We start from the raw sequence: 24,626 nt of genomic DNA on the forward strand, positions 1-24,626 counted from the left end.
CCATTTCTTTAGGGCAGTTATTGGAACTTTGTTTCTTTTAGTGGTGTCATGTTTTCATGATGCTTCATGATCCTTCTTTCCTTACACTGTTATCTATGCATTTAACTTAGTCCTCTTCCAGACTTTACGGATTTGCTTTGGCAGGCGAAGACCCACCAGTCGTGGGCAAGTGGGGCTTTCTATCAGTGTCTCTGAGCAAGCCTGCTGCATATGCTCTGAGGCTGCAGGGGTTGCTGCTGGTGATGTTCTCCAGGTGGGTGGGACTACTGGCTGGACTATTCATTCAAGTGGGGCCACTGTGTGGGCTCCTTGTTCAGGTGGGGCTTCTTGCTATGCCTCATGGTCAGGTTGGGCCACTAGCTCTGTAATCACCTCTGGTGGAGTGAGGTTACAGGCTGTGTTCCCTGGCAGGATAGTGCCACTGACTGGATACCATGATTGGGCAGTTATGGGCTGGGCTCTGCAATAACTCCTGGTCAGGTGGGGGTCTCAGGCTATGTTTCCCCACCAGATGGTGCCTTTGGCTGGGTTCATGTCAGGTGGGGCCCCCGGCCATGCTCTGTGGCCTGGTAGTACCATGGATTGGGATGCAAAGCTGGGGTCTTTGCTCAGGTGCCATGGCTATATAGTCTACTAAGGTTTAAGTGCTGATCACTGTAAGCTTTGCCCCACTTCTCCATCTCTAGCTGATCCTCAATGGTCTCCATGAGGTGAGACCTGAGAGGGCCTGTGACACTGAATGAGCTGGATGGCCTCCTTGGGCTCTCATTTCTCATGGAAGAAACTATAGACAACACCCCCCCCGCCCCCAAAAGGGGGGTACTCCCAGTGCAGTGCTGTGTCAGCTTGGAGGAAGGGTGATGAGGTCAGACTGTAGCCTTTCCAATGTGGTCCTTCTCAGGCTCTGTATTTCAGAGGGATGCTTCAGCCTCATCCCTGGGTGGGAGGATCTCCACAGTGGTGACTTGTCTATGGATAGTTGCTAGTTGGTCTTCTTGGGAAAGGGACTGAAGTCAAGAATGACCCATGTCAAAAGGCTGATGACCTACTGCAGCTCTGCCCAGTCATGGCATACGTTAACTTTAGTACACAACCAAACCATGGGTAGCTTGCTATTCACATCATAGTAACAGCAAGCTTGTACTTCTTCCTGAGCAAAGAGGGGAAACCACTCACTTACAAAAGTCAAGAAAGAGATAGTTTCTTCCAAGTTTCAAGTTTGTGCACAAGGAGTATTCCTTGGATTGAGAAGCATGGATTTTTATCAAAGCCTGATGGTCCTATAGGAAGTGGGTTTGCTCAAGAAGTGTAGCTCTAGTTGATGTTTTTAGTGTAAGTGAATTATTCTTAAAAGCTTCATAACATGCAGTGTCAAGGTTGTCTGGGCAGAAGAATTATACTCTGAGCTCAGCTGGGACTTGAAATGATATTGAGCAAGTTCTCCATGCAGCAAAAAAAGAAAAAGATTTGATGCCATGACAGAAGAGATGAGTGACTTTTAAATGGAGAAGGGGAACTTGAGTAAAATGACTCTGGGCTTTGGGACCAAACAGAAAGAAAAGGCCAAATGTTCTTTGTGGTTGCTGAGCTTCCGTCAATAGTAAAAAACTGCTTGCAACCCCCTGTTAATTGTATGAAGGGAGGCCAGCATTTTCTGATCATTTACTCTCTGAAAAGCTCTCTGCTGATGTTTTGCTAGCTGATAAAGAATTCCATTTTCCACAAGTAAGATGTGAGATGGGTGGTGACTACCCCATTTAGGCATGACAGAACTATCTGTTAGATTCGGAATCTCCAGAATTAAGTCAACAGAAGTGTCTAGTCTCTTGATTATGTTTATAGAAGGACATTAGAAAGCAATATTTTAGTTGGCAAACTCTAGCTGTAAGAGGCTAGATATTAAATATTTTAGCTATTGCAGAGCATATGGCATCTGTTACAATGTCTTAATTCTGTCCTGACGGAAGGAAAGCAGCCACAGATGATTTGTAAATGAATGGAAGTGGCTGTGTTTCAATAAAACTTTACTTATAAAAACAGGTGGTGGGCCATCATTTGGGGACCACTGTGTCAGAGGAACAAAACTTTATGGGAGACGATTATGAGGTGAGTGTGTTCTACCAGCAGGAAATACGCACATAAGCTTCCCATTGATGATCGTTTAACAAACCAGGTCCATGAGCCTATATTTCCGTTGGTTTGAGCAACTATAAGTAGCCTTTAATTGCATTATAAAACAGGAGGTTAGCTATTTTAATAGGTTCTTTTAACCTAAGCTGCTTGTTAGATCTTGTCAAAGGAGCGATGGGCCTCAGAAGTCTTTACCCAGAGGGGAACTGCACGACACGGGTTGAGCTCAGTCCTGTCTGAGGATACAGGATTGACGGCATTGTAGTATGTGCTTCCAAGACATAAAAGGCAGAGAGGTTTAAGAACTACGAAGGAACAAGCAGTGGGTCACAGTGATTGCTTGAATGCGGCGGTATGGAAGAAAAGATCAGAATGGCCCCAAAGTTTTGTACGAGGATGATCAACCACAGGACCGCCATTGCTGAGCTCCAGAGTTACGAAAAGGTACTGCGATTGGCTTCTGCACGTTATTAAAGGTAGAGAGATTCAAGGTCTTCATCCCATGCTCTTTCCTTGCCTCTTACCCTTTCACTCGAGGCTTCCTCTTTTCCTTGCAGTGCCAGGTTACCTCTGTGTCACCAGGGAGAGTCATTCAACCAAGTCAACAATAGCGACTACATGTCCAGTGTGTGCTAAGCACTGCTCGGGGCAGCAGCCCCAAACTTGACCATTGCCTTGCTTAGCTCTTTGCATGTGTAGGCAATGAGCTCAGAGCTGGCAGATTACAGACAGTTGAGAAGGGATCCTTCACCCTGTGTTTTGTTTGATGTGTAACTCTGTCATGTAGCTTAACTGGTCACATCTAAAGCCCAAACCAAGACTTCTCTTGTGGACCAAATTCCCATTTCTTTCTGTGATTGCTTAAGAAAGAAGATTCGGAACAAGCCTTCAGAAAATTCATCTGGTTCTAGTACTCAAAACAGAAATTTATAAGCTCATCGGGCAGGGAAAATATCAAGGCCAATGATAATGCTCCAATGTCATCTTGGAAGAGATAATTTACTACTGCCCAGACCAGAAATAAACATGAGCCTTTGGAGGTGACAACAGTTTAACATAAGTTCTGGCATTCCGCTCTCTGTTAACATTAGATGTAAGTTCTGTCAGACCAGAGGTGAATACAGACTCTACTGATTAGTAGTAGCTTGTCTACTATAAGCCAAAAAATTTAATAAAGACTCCTGAGAAGGAGAACATTTTAAGGCAAAGTTACAGATGGATGAGTAATTTGAAGAAAGGAAGCTGGATGAACAAGGGAGAGTTCCAAGGCCAGCTCATTAGAGGAGGGCAGAGGACAGGGAGGGAGGGAGGCACAAACAGTGACAGTGAGGCGGGCACCACGGCGGGAGGTCAGAATGAAGGGCCCCGCTGTACCAGTGTCTCTGGCATCTCCTAGTTGTGATGGGCAGAGGAAGGGGAGTTGTATTGTGTCCTGACTTCACTGTGAAGGCGGCAGCTGAAAACGGCACTTAGAGATCTCAAGAAACACCCTCTCCCCTGCAAAGTTCAACCCAAAGTTGACTGTTATTTGAAGCGACATATTCTTCTATACAACAAAGCACTTTCTTAATTTTTTTTAAACAATGTTAATAACTCTAGCTCTTTACCACTGAAGTCTCTAGACAGGAGACCTCCTCAATCAGTGTACATTTACTGATAAAAAAACTGCCCCCAAGCACAATGCCAGTAAGTTGGGAAGAAGAACTGTTGTTACCTGAAATTCCCTTCAAGTTAGCTTTGAGTGGGTCGAAAAGATCGGTGAGTCCCCAGGAATATAAAATGTTTTTTAAGTTGAAATGATTTTGGATTCTAAATCTAAAAGACAAAAAAACAAACCATCAACTTTCTCTTAAAATTCTCACTCGAGAGACGTTCATCCCCACTGCGTGACACCCAACCCCCAACTTGAAGATCGGGGGGCTCCAGGCTCACATCCAGCTTTCCTCCTCAGGGCTCCTTCCCACGCCCCCGACCCCCGACTAATCGGACCCCCCAGGGCTCTCCCACCCCCAGACCTTTGCTTCTGCTGTTCTTTCCAGGTCTCCCTTGAGTGTGAACTCCCATCCTTTTCTCTAAGCTCAACTCAACTGTCATCCTCTTCCCCAGCTGTCTGATGGCCTCTGGTTCTGAAAGACCCATGAAACACTCCGGTGGTCCTGCTCTTTGAGACACAGAACCTGCTGCTTCCTGTTATTAATGACATGGTTAAACTACTTGAGAAGAGAGGCGTTCACGGTTGACTTTGTGGAGTTCCTCACAATAACTAATATTTAAAATTTTTCTTTTTCTTTTTGCCATTTCTTGGGCTGCTCCCGCGGCATATGGAAGTTCCCAGGCTAGGGGTCGAAACGGAGCTGTAGCCACCAGGCTACGCCAGAGCCACAGCAACATGGGATCCAAGCCGGGTCTGCAACCTACACCACAGCCCACGGCCACGCCGGATCCTCAACCCACTGAGCAAGGGCAGGGACCGAACCCGCAACCTCATGGTTTCTAGTCAGATTCGTTAACCACTGTGCCACGACGGGTGCTCCAATAACTAACATTTAATGAGTGCTTACCACATGCAGGGCACAACAGGTATTTTTTGTGGGTTATCTCATTTCATCCTCACTTAACCATGTGATTATTATCCTTGTTTTTCAGATGAGAAAACGGAGGCGTAAAGCGTCTAAGAAGCTCGCCCATAATAACACAATGAGCTCGTGATGGAACTCGACTCAAAGGAGGCTGACGGAGTGCAGAGCCAGCACCCTTTGGCATCTGTGCTTCGCTACCTCACATCCTGGGTGGCAGCTCACACACTGCAGGTGCCGAAAAGAAGTTGCTGACTCATTGCCAAGGAACAGAGGCTCTCGTTTAATATGCTTATACTTGACACAACATAGTTTCACATTTTCTGGGTGCGGCACGTGCCTTCGGTTTTCCTACTCAGTCCTGAGAGCAGGAGGAATTGGCATGGCAACTTTGTCATATTTCTTCGAGGGCAGAGCATCTAAAGTTTTACTGGTGCAGGAGCCTTTCAAAGGATGGCTGATGTTATTTTTCTTTGAAAAATAAAAAAGTTCAAAATGGAATTCAGAGGATCTTTGCTATAAGCCGTGCGGAACTTGTAGGAGAATAAAAATACCGCACCAGACCATTAAAGACGAAAGCTCTTCACTGCCATACAAGACAATGCAGCCAATATTTTAAACGAAAGTATAGGATTGTCTCATAAAACGTGGATCTTTGTAATAGGTTCCACAAGAGGCACACGCTTTCTCCAGGTATGGTGATATTTCTCAAAAAAATTTGGACTACTTTTCTGGAATTTTCTTAAATCATTACAACACATTCTTTTGAGAACTCAGTGCAGAATAAGAACATGAACTTGGGATTCCAGTGGAGGGTCTGAAAGCTGGCGCAGCCTCTTACCGGCTGCGGGGCCCGGGGGGAGTTCCTTTACCTCCCTGCCTCGGTCTCCTGACTTGTGAAATGAGCCTAACGTGGTGCTCAGCTCCGAGCTTTGTGCAGATTAAATGAAATCATCCTGGTAAAGCACTCAGGACAATGCCTGGCACAGCTCACGGACTTGATTGTTATCCTTGTGGTTTTATTGTTCCTCGGTGACAGCGAAAGAGCTAAGGTAGGTGTCAAGCCAAGTACAGTGGTTATAGTAGTTGATGCAACTGGACAATATTTTTAGTTACTAAAGACAACAGCAAAAGCAAGGTATGACTATGAAAGACGGCAGTGATTTTGTTCTTGTATGGCTATGAAGGCCAGTCCAGAAGAAAATATCTTGAGTTAAATAAAAAAAAGGGGGGGGGGAGTTCCTGTCGTGGCGCAGTGGTTAATGAATCCGACTAGGAACCATAAGGTTGCGGGTTCGATCCCTGGCCTTGCTTAGTGGGTTAAGGGTCCAGTGTTGCCGTGAGCTGTGGTGTAGGTCGCAGACGCGGCTCGGATCCCGTGTTGCTGTGGCTGTGGTGTAGGCCAGCAGCAAAAGCTCCAATTAGACCCCTAGCCTGGGAATCTCCCATATGCCGCAGGAGCGGCCCAAAAAATGGCAAAAAGACCAAAAAAAAAAAAAAAAAAAAAAAAAAGTCACCCTTTACCAAAGCCAGACAAGGATATCACAAGAAAATGACAGATCAGTGTTCCCTATAAATACAGACGTAAAAATCCTCAACAAAATACTAGCAAACTGAGTCGAGCAACATCCAAATCCCCCCTGCGTGGGATTTATCCCCGGAATGCAAGGCGAGATCAACATGTGAAAATCAATCAATGTAAAACACCATATTAATAAACTAAAGGACAAAGGCCATGTGATCATTTCAAGAGATGGAGAAAAAGCATTTGACAAAATCCAACATTCTTCCATAAAAACAAAATCGAAACCACTCCACAAACTTGAGATAGGAGGGAACTTCTTCAGCCTGGAAACAGACATCTACAAAAACCCCACACCCAGCACCATCCTTAACGGCGAAAGACTGAATCCTCTTCCCCTAAGATCAGAACAAGACGCGGATGTTCCACTGAAGGGTGTGCAGCGTGATTATGCAAGAAAAAGAAAGCAAACGCATCCAGAATCAAAAGGAAGAAGTAAATCTATTTCTCGTCACAGATGACTTGGTCTGGTATATAGAAAATCCTAAGGAATATACACGTACACAGAGAAAACCATGAGAGCTAATAGGTGAATTCATCATGGATGCAAGATCAAGATACAAAAATCAACTGGGTTTCCTTATACCAGCAATGAGCAATCTGAAAATGAATCCCTATTTACCACAGCATCAATACTTAGAAATGAGTTTAACAAAAGAAAACTCAAACACTGAAAACCTAAAAACACTGCAGAAAGAAACTAAAGAAAACCTAAACAAAATGAAAGATATCTTTTGTTCAGACACTGGAATACTGAACACTGTTATAAAGCACTATTCCCCCAACTATCTACAGATTCAACAAAATCCCAGCTGTTCATTTGGCAAAAACTGACGAGATAATTCTAAAATTCATATGGAAATGCGTGGGATCCAGAACAGTCAAAACAATCTTAAAAAAGAAAAACAAAGTTGGAGGACTCACATTTGTTGATTTCTAAACATATTAACTATATTAACATTTGGGATAAAAATGCTATAAAACTTGGTTGTGATGATTGCTGTACAACTATAAATGTAATATAATTAATTGAGTAATTTAAAAAAGAAAAATAAATTTTAAAAAGAACAAATAAACAGAAGAAAGTGAAAAATAAACATTAAACATATAAAAAAGCTACAGTAATCAATCAAGAGCATGTGATGCTGGCAACAGTACAGACATTTGTGCCTATAGAATAAAACTGAAAGTCTAGAAATAAACCTATATACTTAGAGCCAATTGCTTTTGACAAGGGAGCCAAAAAAATTCAATGGAAGAAAGAATAGGCTTTTCGATAAATGGCTCTGAAACAACTGGGTAGCCATGCGCAAAGGAGGAAGTTGGACCTCTACCTCGCCCCATACACAAAATGAATTCAAAAGGGATCAAGGACTAAATATAAGAGCTAAAACTCTAAAAATCTTAGAGAAAACAGACATAGATCTCTGTGACGGGTTAAACAATGGTTTTTTAGATAGGCCATCAGATAAAGCACAAGAAATAAAAAGATTAATTAAACTTCTTCAAAACTAAAAATGCTTGTGCTTCAAAGACCATCATGATGAAATGAAGAGACAACCCACAAACTGGGAGAAAATATTTACAAAGCATATCTCTGCTAAGGGACTAGTCTCTAGCGTATAGAAAGAACTGTTGTAAGTCAACCGTCAAAAGACAAATAACCAATGTAGAAATGGACAAAGAATTCAAACAGACATTTTTCCAAAGAAGACATATAAGTGGCTAACAGGCACATGGAGAGATGCTCGACACTGCAGTCTTTGGGGAAACGTAAATGAGAGTAAGGCAGAGAGACTTCACAGGCCATAAGGGGACTTTCTCCTACAGCTGTTGTGACTCACAGCTGTGAGGTTACACAGGCTGAAGCCCTTTGCCTCCAGCTTGCAGCCAAAGCATAAAGGAGGGCACTGCTGAATGGCAGAGGAGGTGAATGCATCCCGACTAATCTAACTAGAAATAACCACATTGTTCCTGAATGCAAGCTTTGTAACATCCCTACTTGGTTTTTTGAAGTCCCCGGGCCAGGGATCAAACCCGTGCCACAGCAGCACCCTGACCAACGGCAGAGACAACGTCGGATCCTTAACCTGCTGAGCCACAAGAGAACTCCTAACATCCCTGCTGTATGTATGTATTTATCTGTCTTCTTAGGGCCGCACCCACGGCATATGGAGGTTCCCAGGCTAGGGGCTGAGTCGGAGCTGAAGCCACCGGCCTACACCACAGCCACAGCAATGTCAGATCTGAGCCGCATCTGCAACCTACACCACAGCTCAGGACAACACCGGATCTCCAACCACTAAACGAGGCCAGGAATTGACCCTATGTCTTCGTGGATACTAGTCGGGTTGTTAACCACTGAGCCACGACGGGAACTCCCCTAATTTTTAATCCATAATTTGGGAAGGCAGTCTTTCCCCTCCTCCTACCTTCCTTGCCTAAAAAGAGGCCTTTAAAAAACTACGGTAAAATATACATAACATTTACCATTTCAACGATGTTAAGTGGATAATTCAGTGGTGTTGGGTACATTTACATTGTTGTCCAACCATCACCAGTATCCACTTCAGAGCTTTTTCATTATCCCAAACGGAAACTCTGTACCCATTAAGCAGGAAGAGGGTCTTAAAAAAAAAGGGAGCTCTTGTGTGGCTCAGCAGTTAACGAATCTCACTAGCATCCATGAAGACGCAGGTTCGATCCCTGGCCTTGCTAAGTGGGTTAAGGATCTGGCGTTGCTGTGGCTGTGGTGTAGGCTGGTGGCCACAGCTCTGATTGGAGCCCTAGCCTGGGAACCTCCATACGTAATGTGGCCCTAGAAAGACAAAAAGACAAATAAATAAGTAAAGAAATAAGGACAAAAGTGAGTGTTGGAAAGAATATGGAGAAATTGGAACCCTCATACACTGCTGGTAGGAATGCAAGATGATGCAGCCACTTAGAAAACTGTCTAGTAGCTCCTCAAAAAGGAAAGTGTAGCGTGAATACATGACCCAGTAATTCCATTCCTTGGGTATATACCCAAAATACTTGACAGTATATATGTACACAAAAATGTGCACATAAATGTTTGCAGTTGCCAAAAATGGAAACAAACCAAAAGTTATCTTGACATCTAAATGTCAAGAATAAATGAATAAATAAAACACAGTATATCCACATCATGGAATATTATTCAGCCATAACAAAGAATGAAGTACTGACATGGGCTACAACAAGAATCAACCTTGAAAACATTATGCTAAGTGAATGAAGCCAGACACAAAGGACCACAGAGGGTACAATTTCATCTCTATGAAAATATCCAGAAAAGACAAATCCACTGAGAGAAAAAGTAGATTAGTGGTTGCCCTGGGCTGGGGGGAGGGGGGATAGGAGTGACTGTTAATGGGTGTGGACTTACTTTTCTTTTTTCTTTTTCACCATGCCCACAGCATGGAAGTTCCTGGTCCAGGGATCAAACCTGCACCACAGCAGTGACCCAAACCACAGCAGCAACAATGCTGGATCCTCAACTTGCTGAGCCACAGGGGAACTCTTGGAGTTTCTTTTTAAGGTGATGAAAATGTTCCGGAATTAGATAGTAGTGATGGTTGCACAACTTGGCAAATATACTAAAAACCTCTGTATTGAAAAACCTCTACTTGCAAATCCATTTAAAAGAGTGGATTTTATGTATGCGAATTTTCTCTCTCGATTTAAGAAACAGGAAAGAAAACATCCTTAGAGAAACACAAACCACACATGATGCTGATCAGTAGCTCCTTGAAGGAAGGGCAAAATCATTTTAAAATGCAATTATCATGTCTCAGATTAGAAAAAAATGCTCATTGCTTGGCTTCCTACTATGCTGACCTAAAACCTAAGTTTTTTATTCAATAAACATATATACATTTGACACAATTAGTTTTTCTCATGGGACACTACATCATTATGGATGTGTATAGCCCTTGTTTACTCTCATTGCTCGTTTTCTCAATTATTCTTTTGGGGAGTTCCCATCATGGAGCAGCGGAAACAAATCTGACGAGGAACCATGAGGTTGCCAGTTCGATCCTTGGTCTCGCTCAGTGGATTACCCATCTGGCGTTGCCATGAGCTGTGGTATAGGTCGCAGATGCGGCTCAGATCTGGCGTTGCTGTGGCTCTGGCATAGGCTGGCAGCTGTAGCTCCGATGAGACCCCTAGCCTGGGACCCTCCATATGCTGCAGCTGCAGCCCTAAAAAAAGCAAAAAAAAAAAAAACTACTCTTTTGGTATGCTACTGTTCCCACTGAAGGCTGAGAGTCCCTATATATTCTCTTTCTTTATAAATAAGGGGTTACACTGGAAGTTGGGCATCATAATTCATCCAAAATCTGCTCATGCAGTGCTTGGTGATGTTTAACCTGAAGGCACCCCTCACAGCCACACAATTTTTGCACTGCTACCCACAGAGTGCCAAAGGTTTTGCTCTTGCTAAATGAAAAGTGCAGGCTAATTTTGAGCAGGTCGTATCAAATGATGAGTAAATTATTTGTGGAACTAGAGATAAATTCTTGCCCCAAAGCTGACTTGATTCTACCATGGTCCAAAGTTTTGTACCCAAATCTAGACCTAAAATAGTTATTAGTATTTATTTCTTCAGGGGCTTAAAGCGAGTTTTTAAAAACTTGTTTTGTTTTGCTTGTGAAATAGCCTTATTTTTTAAAAACTTCTTTCCTTCTCAGACTTCAGGCTGGATAGCGTTAGATTTAAAAAAAATTTTTTTTTTTTTTTATCAGGATGAGGTCAAGTGTGAATACCTATGTTACTATGATCGCTGCCTTCCTCTCCATTTCCTGTCCTCTGAAGTTTTATAGGATCATTTCTCAAAGGTTTGCGAGTTCTTTTTTTTTGGTTTTCTTCCCCTATCTTTTTACGGCCGTGCCCATGGCCTATGGACATTCCTAGGCTAGCGGTCGAATCAGAGCTGTAGCTGCTGCCCTACACCAGATCTGAGCTGTGTCTGTGACCTACACCACAGCTCACAGCAATGCCGGACCCTTAACCCACTGAGCAAGGCCAGGGATCGAACCTGCATCCTCACGGATGTTGGGTTTGTTACAGCTGAGCCATGATGGAAACTCCAGTTTACAAGTTCTAAACACAAAACCAGTGCCAGCGGAGAGTTCTCAACTCTGTCAGCTGCTCAGGTTGAGGCCAGTCATCTGCCTCCTACATTCAAAAAGACTGCAGCCAATTCCTGCAGCCGGCTGCATTTTTCCTCTACCTTTAGCTTTGAAAGCTCTTCTTCCTTTTCTGAGCTTCTCTCAAATATAATGGAAAGATCAAGGCTGCTTCTGCTCCAGGCCAGAGTGATGTGTTGAAATAGCCAGACTTTGGGCTTTGATTTGGGGTCCAGATATTTGGTGTGGAGAGATGGGCTTTCTCTTATGGTTAGGTTGCCCTTCTGCCTTTGCTATGCCAGATCCCACTTTAGCCCTTGGCCTCCCATTCAATGGGTGTCTCTCTGTGTTTCTGTTTCAGTGCCTGGGTGTATATTTAACTCCTCGCAGGAGCACTGCCAAGGCCTCTGGCTCGGCGCTGCCAACGGCCTGGTCAGTGGAGGAGGCCAAAGAGGCCAGAGGGGAGGAACATGAAGAGTCTACAGGCTGAGGATGAGCCCATGGATAACTTCCTCGCTTAATACCGGTATGCAAATTAATTATGCATTTACTCTGATTTCAAATGTACCAGAGACACTAATCATTTAAAGACGATCACGGAGGAATCCTTTGTAAAGTAATGAGTTTTGCAAATAGGTTTTGCTTTGGAGAAGCAAAATCCAGCACCATCATTGTAACTTTTTCACCCATCGGGGTTTTGCACTTGTATCTATTGAGATTCTTACAGAAAAGCTCACCTCTCTTTAGAAAGAATGAAACCTTCAGCACAAGGACTTGAGGTCTTGAATTTTTATGCCTTGATTTGCCCTCTGATCCGAGTTGTATCTATATTTGTTCAACTGCATAAGTGATCTTGGCTCGCTGGTTTTGAAAAATGATGTTTGTATATTCTTAGGATGTGCTAAGATTTAGGGCCCATTCCTCCAAGGTAATTGCACAGACCTAGAGCCAGACTGCCTGGATTCTCCAATCCAGGCCAGGCCGACGGGAACGGGCTGAGGGGCCAGACATAAGGATGGCGCAGCAGCTCACCTGGGCAGGAACACGTCCATCCTGGCTCTCTTCAGGCTGGAGGTCCAGGTATGAAGGATGCTGGCGGTGAGGTGGGGCTCGATGTGGCTCAGTGGGGTGTCTCTGTCATGCGGCAGCACCAGAAGCAGGCTCACCGCACTTCCCAGGTATGGCAGCTCCAGCACCCCCACCTGATGGCCTGCAGGGTCCTGGAACTGGCCTGGGGGGGGGTGAGTGGACAGGGGATTAGTTCTGTCACAGGAGCCTGGGGAACCCAACAGTGGCAGACCCCAGGAAGGGTCAGCTCGCAGACCTGGAAACAGTGCATTTTGTTAACAAGCTGTCCACCTGGTCCTCAGGGAGCTGTTTGGGGTCAAAGATTCTTGGGAGCTATGGCCACCTTTTCTGATCCTAAGGCCTAGAAGGTCTCCAAGATATCCTCCTGGGGCTGGAGTCCCGGGAACTGCAATGTCTGGACAGGGCGGGGACGATGGCACCCAGGAGACCATGTGCTCTGACTTAAGGGGCAGCCACTCCAACACTGGGGAGTTGTGGCCATGTCGGGACGCAGGCTCTTTGTGCCAGATTTTCCCATCTTTCAGTGAAAGTTCTACACCCAGACCTCACGTGAAATTTCCCAATTTCTAACAAAACATGAGTCCAGACTGGATTTGACCTGATAATGTGTACCCTGTGACATAAACAAATAGGTCTCAGGACGGGCTGCCGGGAGCCTGTGGGCACCGGCATGGCTGGTGGAGACACTGGCCATGGGGCCAAGTGCAGCCCATTGGGCAGAGCCTGATTTCAGAAGCATGTGATGGGTTAGGTGGCACGTGGCAGCAGACACAGACGGTCAGAGATCAGGAGACCCAGCAAGGCTTGCTGGTGAATGCAGAGGCAGCGGCCAGACCCAGGGACGGGGCAAGGTGGGAAGTGATATGGAGCAATCCAGGCCGGCTGGAGAGATCCGCAGCCTGCGGCAGCCCCAGCCTCAAGCAGAGCTCCAGGCCTGACCCCTTCCCTGGGAGGACAGGGAGGCCTGGGCCCTGGTCTTGAGGGAGCAGAGCCGGCCAGCCACTAAGGCAAAATTTTCGGCTCATTGGGGAAAGGCTGGGGCGTGGTCCTATTCCTTACTGTATCTGGTCAGTACACATCCACTCAGCCTGCATTATCAGCCGGCCATCCTGCGCTGAGGGCTGCGGGGAACAAGAGCACCACCCAGCTGATGTTCGGATGGACCAGCATGGGGCACAGCAGTGACAGCAAAGTGTTGGGAACAAGAACTATAATCCGTCATAAATGTATATTTACTTCTCCAATACACGATCTTCCATTCCCGTCTTACTTGACCTCAATGCATAAGTATTGGTTGAATAAACCAATGAATGAATTTACTGAGAACTCACCAGGGTCCACATGGAATCAAAGCAGGATGACAGCAAGCTCCTAAAACACTGATTTAGTCTCACTGGCTTCTGCCAGAATAAGAGCATAATTGGTCCCACATGCTGGAGGCCGCTGAGCCTGCCAAGCGGGTTTGGAGGGAGAGGAGGCATGGGAGTGGGGGCAGGGCAATGGGGTCCCTTTCTCCCTGGCCTTGCTGGGGTCCCACTGAGGCGTCCTCATTACATACACATCAGTTTGCCAGGATGGAGGGCTGCCCGGCACTCACCGAGCTGGGGATGAGTGACAGTGGGCATGGTGGGCAGAACCCTGGCATTTCAGGCCAGGGGCATTTCTGGGTGGACGTGCTCTCGAGAACTTTCTGGACTGGACTCCCAACCTTCCATCCATTCTCTGCGCCAAACACGGAGGCAAGGGTTCATTTCACGGGAGTGACTGCCCGGGGAAGGGGTTTAGTTCAAACCTTTCTGGTTTCACACGAACACCCCCCTTTACGCTGCCGAGGGAAATGTCAAGCCTGAAATGGGGTTTCTCTTCCCCACCTGCTCTCTCTGTCCTGAGGGCCTCCCGCTGCCGGGCCTTCCCTTGTTCCAAGCGCCCGCTCAGCAGAGGGATGGGCCGCAAAGCTCGGCCCTGTCCCTGAGCGAGGAGCCCGGGTCCCCTCCCGCCCCCAAGGGCCAAGGGGACGCAGCTCACCGTAGTTGACCTCAGCCATCTGGTACATCATGGGCACCTGGAGGACGAGGCCCCGGGCACAGGTGAAAGGCAGGAGCTGAGTGTCGGAGGAGGAGAACCGCTGCCGCCAGGCGCTCTGGAAAGTCATGGTGCTCAGCAGCACCAACTGCGCAGACGCCGAGCCGCCGCCGTCGCCGCCGCCGCCGCTGCTGCGCGTCCACGTGGAGCCGCCTCGACCCTCACCTGCAAGCCGAGAGCACCGCGCTGAGGCCCCCGCCTGCGCCACCCGGAGAGGCTGGGGCATCCCAGAAGGTGGGTCAGGAGATTGCTTAGTACTCTTGGTTGTGGAACAGTAGTGTTTGTAACGAGCTGTGGCTGGAGACCATGCTTTTATCTTTTTCTGGACAGGTTGGGACGCTGGGGCTGGTTCCCAGGAAGCACGAGGCCGGCCCTGCTTAGGCGGACCCCTGGGAGGGACGAGGAGCTGTGATGGGGGGTGCTGACAACGGCACCCCCCCACACACCTCCATCGCCCTGGACGCTGGGGCTCATCCCTGGCAGAGCCTTTGTTCACACAAGAACCAGGGCATGGGCTTTATGTGAGAGAGGAGCGGGCTGACCACCCCGCAAGGGGCTCTGTTGCCTCAGCGCTTTATTCATCTAATAAACATACTTTGTGCTAGGCTTTGTTTTAAATGCTTTTGCAAGCCCTCCCCCACTCCTCCCACCGGTTCTGTTTTATTCCCAGTTTTAAAGATGGGGCACCAAGGTTCAGACAGGTTGTCCAAGGTCACACATTGTGACTAAAGCAACAGGCGCCCCGTTGCCCAAGATGGAGACTTTGTATTTGAGCCCAGGCAGCCTGGCCTCAGTTTTCTTAGGGCACCAGTTGCCCCACTTCCTTTTTTTTTTTTTTTCTTTAATGTTTTTTATTTTATGGTTGCACCTGTGGCGTATAGAAGTTCCCAGGCAGGGACTGAATCCGAGCCACAGCTGTGACCTATGTGCCAGAGCTGAGGCCATGCCAGGTCCTTTAACCCATGGCTGAAACTCCTGCCTGTCTTTCTTAGAGGAAAATCCACCCATAGGGGTTGTGAGCAGCCAACTGTGGCTTCGGGCCTCCTGGCAGGACAACAATTGGCGATAGGGAATGAAATATTTTAATGTAAATTTAAAGGCTTTGTGAAATGTTGGAGAAAATTGAGAAAGAGAGAAAGGAGGAAACCTCCTTATCAATAAAGATCTTAATGTCTGCACTTCAGCTCTGCACACCTGGCCACCCACTTACTGTTCTCAGTTCATCAAGTACATACTCCCTATTCTGCCTTCGAAACGTTGGGCCTTGAACATTCTCCCTATTTCTGTGTCACCTTTGTAATTCTCTCTCTCTATTTTTTGGGGGGGCGCATCCCCGCATATGGAGGTTCCCAGGCCAGGGGTCCAATCAGAGCTACACCTGCCGGCCTACACCAGAGCCACAGCCACGCCAGATCTGAGCTGCGTCTGCAACCTACACCGTAGCTCACGGCAACACAGGATCCTTAACCCACTGAGTGAGGCCAGGGATCGAACCTGCATCCTCATGGATACTAGTCAGATTTGTTTCTGCTGTGCCACGACAGGAACGTCACCTCTGTAATTCTCAAGGATGCTGGAGCCAGACTGCCTGGGTGGGGATCCTGGCTCTTTGGCCCCGGGGCGGGAGGCCCAGTTCTCTGTGCCTCCGTTTCTCCATTTGGACAATGAGGACAGTGACAGCACCTGGTTCTCAGGATCACTGTGGGGGGAAGTGAGTTAATAACAGGAGGCGCTTAGAAGAGGGCGAAATAAATACATTGAGCCCTCAGGAAATGTTCGCAGTGCTCACCGGGTGTGACGAGCATCACACCCGCGTGATGTGCTGCTGCTGTAACTCTTTGCATCATCCCCACCCGCTAGACAGCTCACTCGTTTATACGTCTTTTTCTTTGATAACACTGGGCTAAACATCTAATCACATACAATTATTACTTTAAGCTAAAGTGCCAAGAAATCACTTTTTGGCTTCCTCGTGAATTCTGTCATCAAGGAGGTTAGTTGTAGAGGAGAACAGAGCTCAGTGGAAACTCATCTGAGGGGCATTGCATGGAGCAAAGCTTGCAGGGCTCCGCGGGGTGTGGGAGACTCTGAAGAGAGGCTGCGTGCGCGCACGTGCGTGTGTGTGCGCGCGCGCGCGTGTGCGTGCGCGCTCCTGGGGGCAAAGAGAGGCGCACAAGGGGACAAAGATGAGCCTTGTATGCAAGGGTAAGGCCTCCCAAGAGGACAAGCTGCGGCAATTGAGGGCGGCCTGATTACCTAGTACATGGCTTCGGACAGGTGGTGGGTGCTGCCTGTCTTTGCAGCCCTCCCTCATTAGCCTCATCTCAGCGGACGGTTTTCCTTTACCTGCTGTCGGCCCGGAGGCCCATCCATTGGCCAGGAGGGTGGTGCCCTTGGGTTCTCTGAGATTGGCTGGCTCCAGGCTGCTGTTGGCCCACCGGGAGACCTGCTCCACGAAGCAGGGGGCGAGCGGCGTTCCCTCTTGCACATAGAGGGTGCAGGCCAGCTCCAGCTTGGCACCGGGGCTGGCGCTGGGTAGCGTGGCATAGACGGCTCGCAGCCACTCTCTGACCCTTGGGTCTGCAAAGAGACGTGGGATCATTTGACAACGGTGAGTGTAAGAGAGGCGTTTGCACCAGCCCTTTCTGCACGTTGCGTGGGCCTGGGATCTCAGCAGTTCCACTCCTATTTCCTAAGGTTCATCTACCATATGCAGTCACTTTGGAAAAGTCATAGCTAAATTGCTCAGCAGTTATCATGGATCCACAGATTAAAAGTTGGGGGGGCATGCTAGATTGGAAAGAAATCAGGCTATGATTAAGTCACATAGAAAAACATGCTATGCTTCCTGAACTACTACTTCTTTTTTGGTTTTCAGGGCCATACCAACGGCATGTGGAGGTTCCCAGGCTAGGGGTCAAATCTGAGCTGCAGATGCCAGCCTACACCACAGCCACAGCAACGCCAGATCCAAGCCTTGTCTGCAACCTACACCACAACTCATGATCATGCCGGATCCTTAACCCACGGAAGCCAGGGTTCGAACCCACGTTCTCATGGATACTAGTCTAATTCATTTCCACTGCACCACAGTGGGAACTCCGCTTCCTGAACTTGTTGAGTCAGAAACGTAGACCAGCGCTAAAGCAGAGAGAGCTGGGCTGGTGGGCAAATATTTACGAAGTCAGCCCTTTTGTGGGAAACATCTCCAGTGACGGTGACAGAGGGTGGCCAGGGTGCTGAACTAAGCCCGTGTTATTACTGTCAGCGAGAACCTTCAAGAATGTTGAGGAAGTAAGCATCTGAGGGAGCCCGTGGTTTCCGCCTTCCCGGATGTCAGCTGGACTCCTATTTATTCACTCCTTACACGGGCGATGGCTTCCTTCTCTCATAATCAGGAGTGGATTTCTTTTGCACGGTATTGTTCTCTTCTCCCCCAGGGCCTCTGTATCTGGAGCGAGGTCTCTCACTCACTGGTGAGTCACGACAGTTGAGTGTCCTCCTGACACACGCAGGCTGGGCTTTGCCGACAGACAGGCCCCCTTCCCCGGGCAGGCTGCCTCTGGAACACGGCCCTTCCCTTGTCCCACTGGCCTCCCCTTGCTCTCAGGCCCAGCCCCCTGGCTGCCCACACAGGTGCTCCCTGGGCACCCCAGGGAGGGGGTGCATCTCTGACTTGGCCTGGGGGTCTGTCCACTCCCTGTCCCATCCTTCATGTCACCGAGGCCAGGCCAGGAGGGTAGCCTGGCCTCGGTGACATGAAGGATGACCCCGACCCTGACCTGCCTGGCCCAAGTCCTTCTGGGATCAGGGCACCCAGAATACAGCCCGGCCGGGGACCCCAGCCACCAGGACACAGTTGTGGGCAGCTTTTACGCCACAAAGCTTTCACTCCCAAAGCTGCTTCTTAGGATCTCCAACTATAAACATGGACTTGATCGGGGTGTGTGTGCGTGCATATGTAAATGCACATGTAAATGCGTGTATATTATATATACAGCCTAATGAATTAGAGCTAATTCAAGACCTTTTATTCTAATGAGAAAAGCAATGAATGAAAAAAGTACTCAGATTTCCCTCTACTGGGAAGGTCATGGTACTGAGAGAATCATGTCCTTGGAGAATGTAGACTGTCTCCGGGGTGAACAGAGAGGCTTCTGTGGTCCTTAGTGTCGTGACCTTAGGGGATGTCACAGAGCCCTCCTCTCTGTCCTCATTCTTTTGGGCCCAGGGGACCAGCTGTGCTTCTAGCCAGACACACTCAAGTAGCAGAGTCAAGGGGCTTGAGAAATCTTGTCTCCACCTGAGCCCGGTTTGTCCCTACCGTTTGCACATTGGAGGAGCTTTTCTAGATGCTGCTGGAATGAATATACATCGGAATGAAAAATGCTGGAGGTTGGCGGTGTCCACAGATTGTGTGCTAAACGCTCTACATGCACGGTCGCAGTTTAATTATTTCAACAGCCCCGTAAATGAAATGCAGCGATGATCCCATTTATAGGTGAGGGAGCCGGGGCTGAGATGAATGAATAGACACGCTTCCTTGTCACCCCCCCCCCCGCCCCGTGAAGGAGGTGGGCTGGTAACGTTTTGCTTCTCTGCTCTGGAGAGTCTCACCAAGCCTCCTGTTTGCTGTGTTACTTGTGTTCCCTAGATCTTGGGTGTAATGGGGCAAAAGGGGCTGATGGGAGCGGTGACCAGCTGCCGCCTCCTGGAAAGCTGTCTTCTTGCCGGAGGGGCTGGGCGGCTCTACCAGGGGGGTGGTCAAGAAGGCAGGAAACGGGGCGGGGGAGGGACAGGAAGGCAGTGGGAGAGGCATGGGGTGAGGTTTAGGATGATGTCCAGAGGGTTTGGCTGGGCTGAGAAAGTCATGAGTGTGGGTTTAGTGAAAAACAGAGATGCTGTAGATAGATCTCTGCAACTGCTTGGTGACTGAGAGCGGGGCTGAGGAATTGAGGAAAGAACATAGGCTTTGGAGTCAAAAAATCTGAAAGTGGAATCCCGGCTCCGCCACTGGCCAGTTGGGTGAACTGCGTCTTGCTAAATCATTCACCTCTCGTCTCAGTTGTAAGACGGGGACTCTGCTGGGGGCCTGGAGATTGCATGTGATTTCTTTAGGGATCAAATGCCACGACTGTGCAAGGGAGTCCGTACGCATCACCACACAGGATCCTTTCCCAGGGGCCAGGCCACCTCCATCACTGACGCCTCTGTCCCCAGCATCGCCGTAAAGTGTTCTCTATTAATTTTATCTGGAAACGCACAGTAACCCCTAGAACTTGGGACCTTCAGGAAACCGGGGGTTTCATGTGGAGAAACAGCGGTACTCTCTGCAGGTATTTCTGGTGCCTGTTCTGAAATTCCTGCTGTGCTTGGCGCACCAGCAGGTGGGGGTCCTAGCAAAGTGGCTGATGGTCACCTTTTGGCTGGATGTCGGGGGAAAACAGAGACCATGTGTCCCTCTGTGAACCTGGATAGATCTCCCTGTTGATCGGACGGGAGCAGTGCCCCCAGGCCCTGGAACCCGGCTTGGTGGTCCTGGTTTGCCTTCACTTGAACGGAAAGGCTGGGCCAGGGCAGGCGGAGGTCATTGGCAGGTTGTTTGAAGCAGCTCACACATGATTCTTGGAACGATTTGCGGGCAAACAAACATACAGGGGTTTTCTATTAACTCGAACTCTGTAAGCAACACATTCTTGTTTGTAATAATTAATCAGGGCGCCATAAGATAATGAGGTTATTTATGAGTAAGAAAAGAAAGGTAGGATTATATTCACAGAGCTGAACCGTGAAGCAGTCTGGACGTCTGGGAATTGTTGAATGGAAACCCTCTTAATCATCGTATTTGGTTAACCAGATACCATGACTGCACCTGACAACAGCAGCCTTGACCGCAGGATAACTATGCTCGCGTTTCTCACTTTTCCGTCCTGATCTGCTGATGGAATGAGTCATGTCCTCCCCTGTCCTAACTTAATTTTAAAAAAGTACACCTACCGTGCCGTGTTAGAGTGTATTTCTGTGGGCATCGTTCCTGGGAGCCCGAGCTGCTTGTGTGCAGAGTTTTCCTTATATATCTGCCTGCTGCGTTCCTGGCACAGCCCCAGCCCACACAGCAGGAGCTCAGAGGCACTTGATGGATTGGATTGCATTGCACTGCATCTAATGTGGCTGAAGACTACGTCCACAGATGCGTGCGTTTCCGTGATTTACTTGCTGAGAAAAATTCAGCGTGATAGCTTATGTTTGCCTTCAGTTACCACCAGAGAGAAAACACATCTGTGTGTGGGCCACCAGGCTCACCAGAATTGTTTCAGCAAAAGACAGGCACTGGCTGGAGGGGCCAGGACACACAGCTGGTGCCTTGTGGCCAGGCATCTGGATTGTTCACCTCTACTCGCCAACTCAAGACTCCAGCTCAAAGGAAGCTCTTGCTATGATTGTGTTGGTATTAGTTTCTGTGCTTTCTAAAAAGTATTAATTCACACAATGGTAATGCCTATCCTTTTTCTAGGCACACTGGGTTGCGGCAGATAGGCACGCCTTTTGCAGAAGCACAGTGATGATTCTCTAGATGCTATGCATAGCTAGTTGACGCCAAGCTTCCTCAAATGCTAATGATTGTTAAATGCCTAAAGGCCAGAATAAAAGCTTAACCATCTACCAGCTATGGGACTTTTAAAATAATAAAAGAACTTTTAAAATAATAATAAAAAAAACTATATCCTGCACCTAAAGGCCCCTCCTAAAGAGGACAATAAAAGCCGTGTAGTTTCTTGAGGCAGCGCTCTTGGTCCCTGAGACCTTGAGTCCCCCGGTTCCTTTTTTTGTTTTTTGTGTTTTTTTTTTTTTTGTCTTTTTGCTGTTCTGGGGCTGCTCCCACGGCATATGGAGGTTCCCAGGCTAGGGGTTGAATCGGAGCTGTAGATGCCAGCCTACACCACAGCCACAGCAACTTGGGATCCCAGCTGCGTCTGCAACCTACACCACAGCTCACAGCAACGCTGGATCGTTAACCCACTGAGCAAGGGCAGGGACCGAACCCGCAACCTCATGGTTCCTAGTCGGATTCGTTAACCACTGCGCCACAACAGGAACTCCCCCACTTTTGATTAAGATAAATGTCTCTGTGTATTGTTTTATGTTAACTTTTTCTTAAGTTTCACAGCACCTGTTCTTTAGCCCCATCCTGCTGAGCTGGTCTCAGCACATTCACACAATTGTAATGCCTTTCCTTTTTCTTTTTTTGTTTTTTGTTTGTTTTTTAACTATCTTTTAATTCTACGATAGAGAAGAAAAAATTGTATGTATGAGTGTCTGCGTTTGTATGGAATTAGGAGGTTGGGACCGAGGTCAGGCCTTGCCAGAGGCCCCAAGTATGGGCCCTAGAATTATGGGGTAAGTACGGCCCCAGCTAGAAGGCAGAGGTTTATGAAAGCAGGTTGGTCAAGAGCATGGGCTCAGGAGCCAGACAGCCTGGGCCTGAGTCCCAACTCTGCTGCTTCCTAGCCTGTGACCTTGGGCAAGTTGCTTGTACTCTCTGTGCCTAAAATAGGCTCCTCTCTAAAACAGGGATGGTGAGAATTACCTGCCTCAGTAGGGCTGTTGGAGCAGTGAATTAAATTATATTTGGGAGGTGCTCTGAGCACATCCTGGCACTTAGTAAGCCTATAAAAGACTTGTAAAACGCAACTGAGAAATCGCCAGCAAATCTGAGGCTAGAAGGAACCTTGAAAATCATCAAGAGTAGCCACGGTGCAGTGTTGGACTGCCTTCTGCGGCCCGCTTACCAGTGGGCAACCTTCTCTGCCTGCCCATCGCTGGGCCCTGGGAGCTCCCTGCTCACTCAGATGGGGGTCGGGGAGTGGGGTGGGCAGCGTTCCTCTTACCGTGAACGGTGTAGCCCAGGGCCTCGGCCAGCTGCCGGCCCGTGTTGCCCTGGGCCCCAAAGTGCAGGAGCTCCAGAGGTATGCACACGCTGGCCGGGGAGAGGACCAGGTTGGTCTGGTTGCTGGTGGCAGCCACGCTCCGGTAGAGGCGCAGCGCAAGCTCCGTCTTCTGCAGCATCAGGACCCGGCGGAGGTCGCGGGCTCCTCCAGCGGGGCAGGCGTGAAGCAGGAAAAAAGCCAGCAGGAGAGGCCACATGGCTCCTGCAGTTGAGGGAGGAGATGCAAGTGAGGCGGGAAACGCCCGCCCTACTGGGTGCGGCTGAAGGAGCCGGTCCCTTAGCCCGCGTGTCCCCCTGTCCCATTCACCCTGCCGGTGGCTGCTTCACTGTATCCTCTTGTGTGTGCATTAGAAATACTCACCGTGAAGCCAGACTAAGTTGGCAGGCCTGGATTTTAGGCCTGCCCTGTCACTTGTTACCCGTGTAACCTCGGGCGAAGCTCCTGTCAGACCAGAAGCGAACTATTATGTTGGAAAAGAAACATAAGAAGTACATCCTACTCATTTTTCTTGGTACCTGGCTAGCTTATGGCTGTGCATTTCTGCCAATAATAATACCAACAAGAGATAATGTACTAGGTTAAAAAGGGCTTTGTATTTCCTCGGTTAATCATTATAACAGTCTTAAAAGGCAGCTGTTACTATTACTGCAAATATAGTGATGATGAGGTTTAGAGAGCTCAGGAGATCATTTGAGGAGGGCGTGGGGACAGAAACAGGCCTGCGACCCCAGTCTTGGTCTCCTCCGGGAGGTACATGAAATATTGAAAATGCAAATGCACATGAAGATATTGATCCATGAGCTAATCATACCGAGGATCTCACCATTCTGTGGTGTGCATTGTTCTTGTAGAAAAGGACTCTTTCATAGAGCGTAGGAGGATAGAAATCTAACTCCTACTGTAGAAATGCACCCCTGGGAGGAAGAGAGCACCTCAGCCAGAAATGAATGCAAAGAGGAGAAGCAGAGCAAAAAGTGTTTTTAGTGCCTGTGCCACCCAGAGGGCCTGCGGCCGTTGCTGCCATGTCCGTTGTCTGACTTCGGTATCAGACAAGATCTGTGTGAGAGAGGCCCAGTCCAAGGCCATTTGAGAGTGAAAGGCTAGCACATAAAGCCACCAGGCTCCAGGGTGTTTATTTTGGAGAAAGGCCCCGCATGGAGAAGTATCCTCTTTTGCCCACCTCTTCCTTCCTGCAGCCAAGCACGGAGGCTGTGCTTGGGTCACTTGGCATCGCCAGGGCAGGGATGGGCATGTGTTTGAAGGTAGCCGCTTCCAGCCCAGGGTCCTTGGGAAATGACCAAGTCCCAATGCTCTTGAAGCTCCTATCACCTCCCTTAGGGACCCAGCAGTCAGATCTTCAAGCCCCTCGGCTCCCTGTGACCACATCCCCGCCATGGTTCACCGCAGAGGAGCTGTTTACTTACAGACTCTTGGATGGGACCGGTGGAGTTTCCTTGCCTGCTTCTGATCTGTGGGTCTCCAGCATTAACGTGCTCCCCTTTTAGAAAAGCAGAGCAGAATCCTGCTTTGAATCACAAGGCAGCATAGGGAGGAAGCTGGCAATTGCCGTCTCTGTCGGCGATGTCTCTACCACTCGGTCCAAATTCCTGGAGCCCGAGGTCCTGCAGAGAGCCAGGAGGAGCACAACCCGGCCAGCCAAGCCCAGATCGGAAACAGGGCAAGCCCTGGGGAGGGAGCCAGCCACACCCGTCAAGCCTTCTTAGGCTTGTGACCTGGTTGTACCAGCAAGGAACCCCTCTTCTAGCCCTTTGTCACTTTGAGGAATTTCACTGATAACTCTGCCGTCAGGGCTTTTGCTGGGTACCAGGTACCTAATGCTTTTCCCCTCCTCCCGTGAAGAAACAATAAATCAGTCATTGAGCATGACTCGAAACTTTTAGCAAATGATATTCAGCAAAAAAGAAAACAAACAAACAAACAACGCAAGGTATAGCCCAAGCATTTTGGAGCAGGGAGACTTGCCTTATTTATTATTAAGAAAAGTGAATGCACTTATTTATTCATATGCAATATAAGAAATATTGTAAGCACTATTACCAGTCTTGTT

General features: G+C 48.2%; 1 protein-coding gene across 1 annotated transcript in view; it reads right to left on the minus strand.

The window, feature by feature from the left end:
- SERPINE3 (serpin family E member 3) overlaps window positions 1–24,050 on the minus strand; it is a 35,450-nt gene extending 11,400 nt beyond the window's left edge. Inside the window, exons 1-6 of the mRNA XM_084981693.1 lie at window positions 23,983–24,050; window positions 22,499–22,759; window positions 16,956–17,189; window positions 14,553–14,774; window positions 12,471–12,669; window positions 3,845–3,945 (exon numbers count right to left, since the gene is read on the minus strand). Of these exons, the coding sequence (XP_084837819.1) occupies window positions 3,845–3,945; window positions 12,471–12,669; window positions 14,553–14,774; window positions 16,956–17,189; window positions 22,499–22,754 (1,012 nt within the window). The 5' untranslated portion in view covers window positions 22,755–22,759; window positions 23,983–24,050. The remainder of the gene's footprint in view (window positions 1–3,844; window positions 3,946–12,470; window positions 12,670–14,552; window positions 14,775–16,955; window positions 17,190–22,498; window positions 22,760–23,982) is intronic.
- Between the last annotated feature and the right edge of the window lie 576 nt (window positions 24,051–24,626).

The sequence above is a fragment of the Sus scrofa genome, chromosome 11, assembly GCF_054392235.1.
Source record: "Sus scrofa isolate SSC_HxYL_T2T_F1_AM1 chromosome 11, Sscrofa_HxYL_maternal_Yorkshire_Landrace_v2.0, whole genome shotgun sequence".
Lineage (NCBI taxonomy): Eukaryota > Metazoa > Chordata > Mammalia > Artiodactyla > Suidae > Sus > Sus scrofa.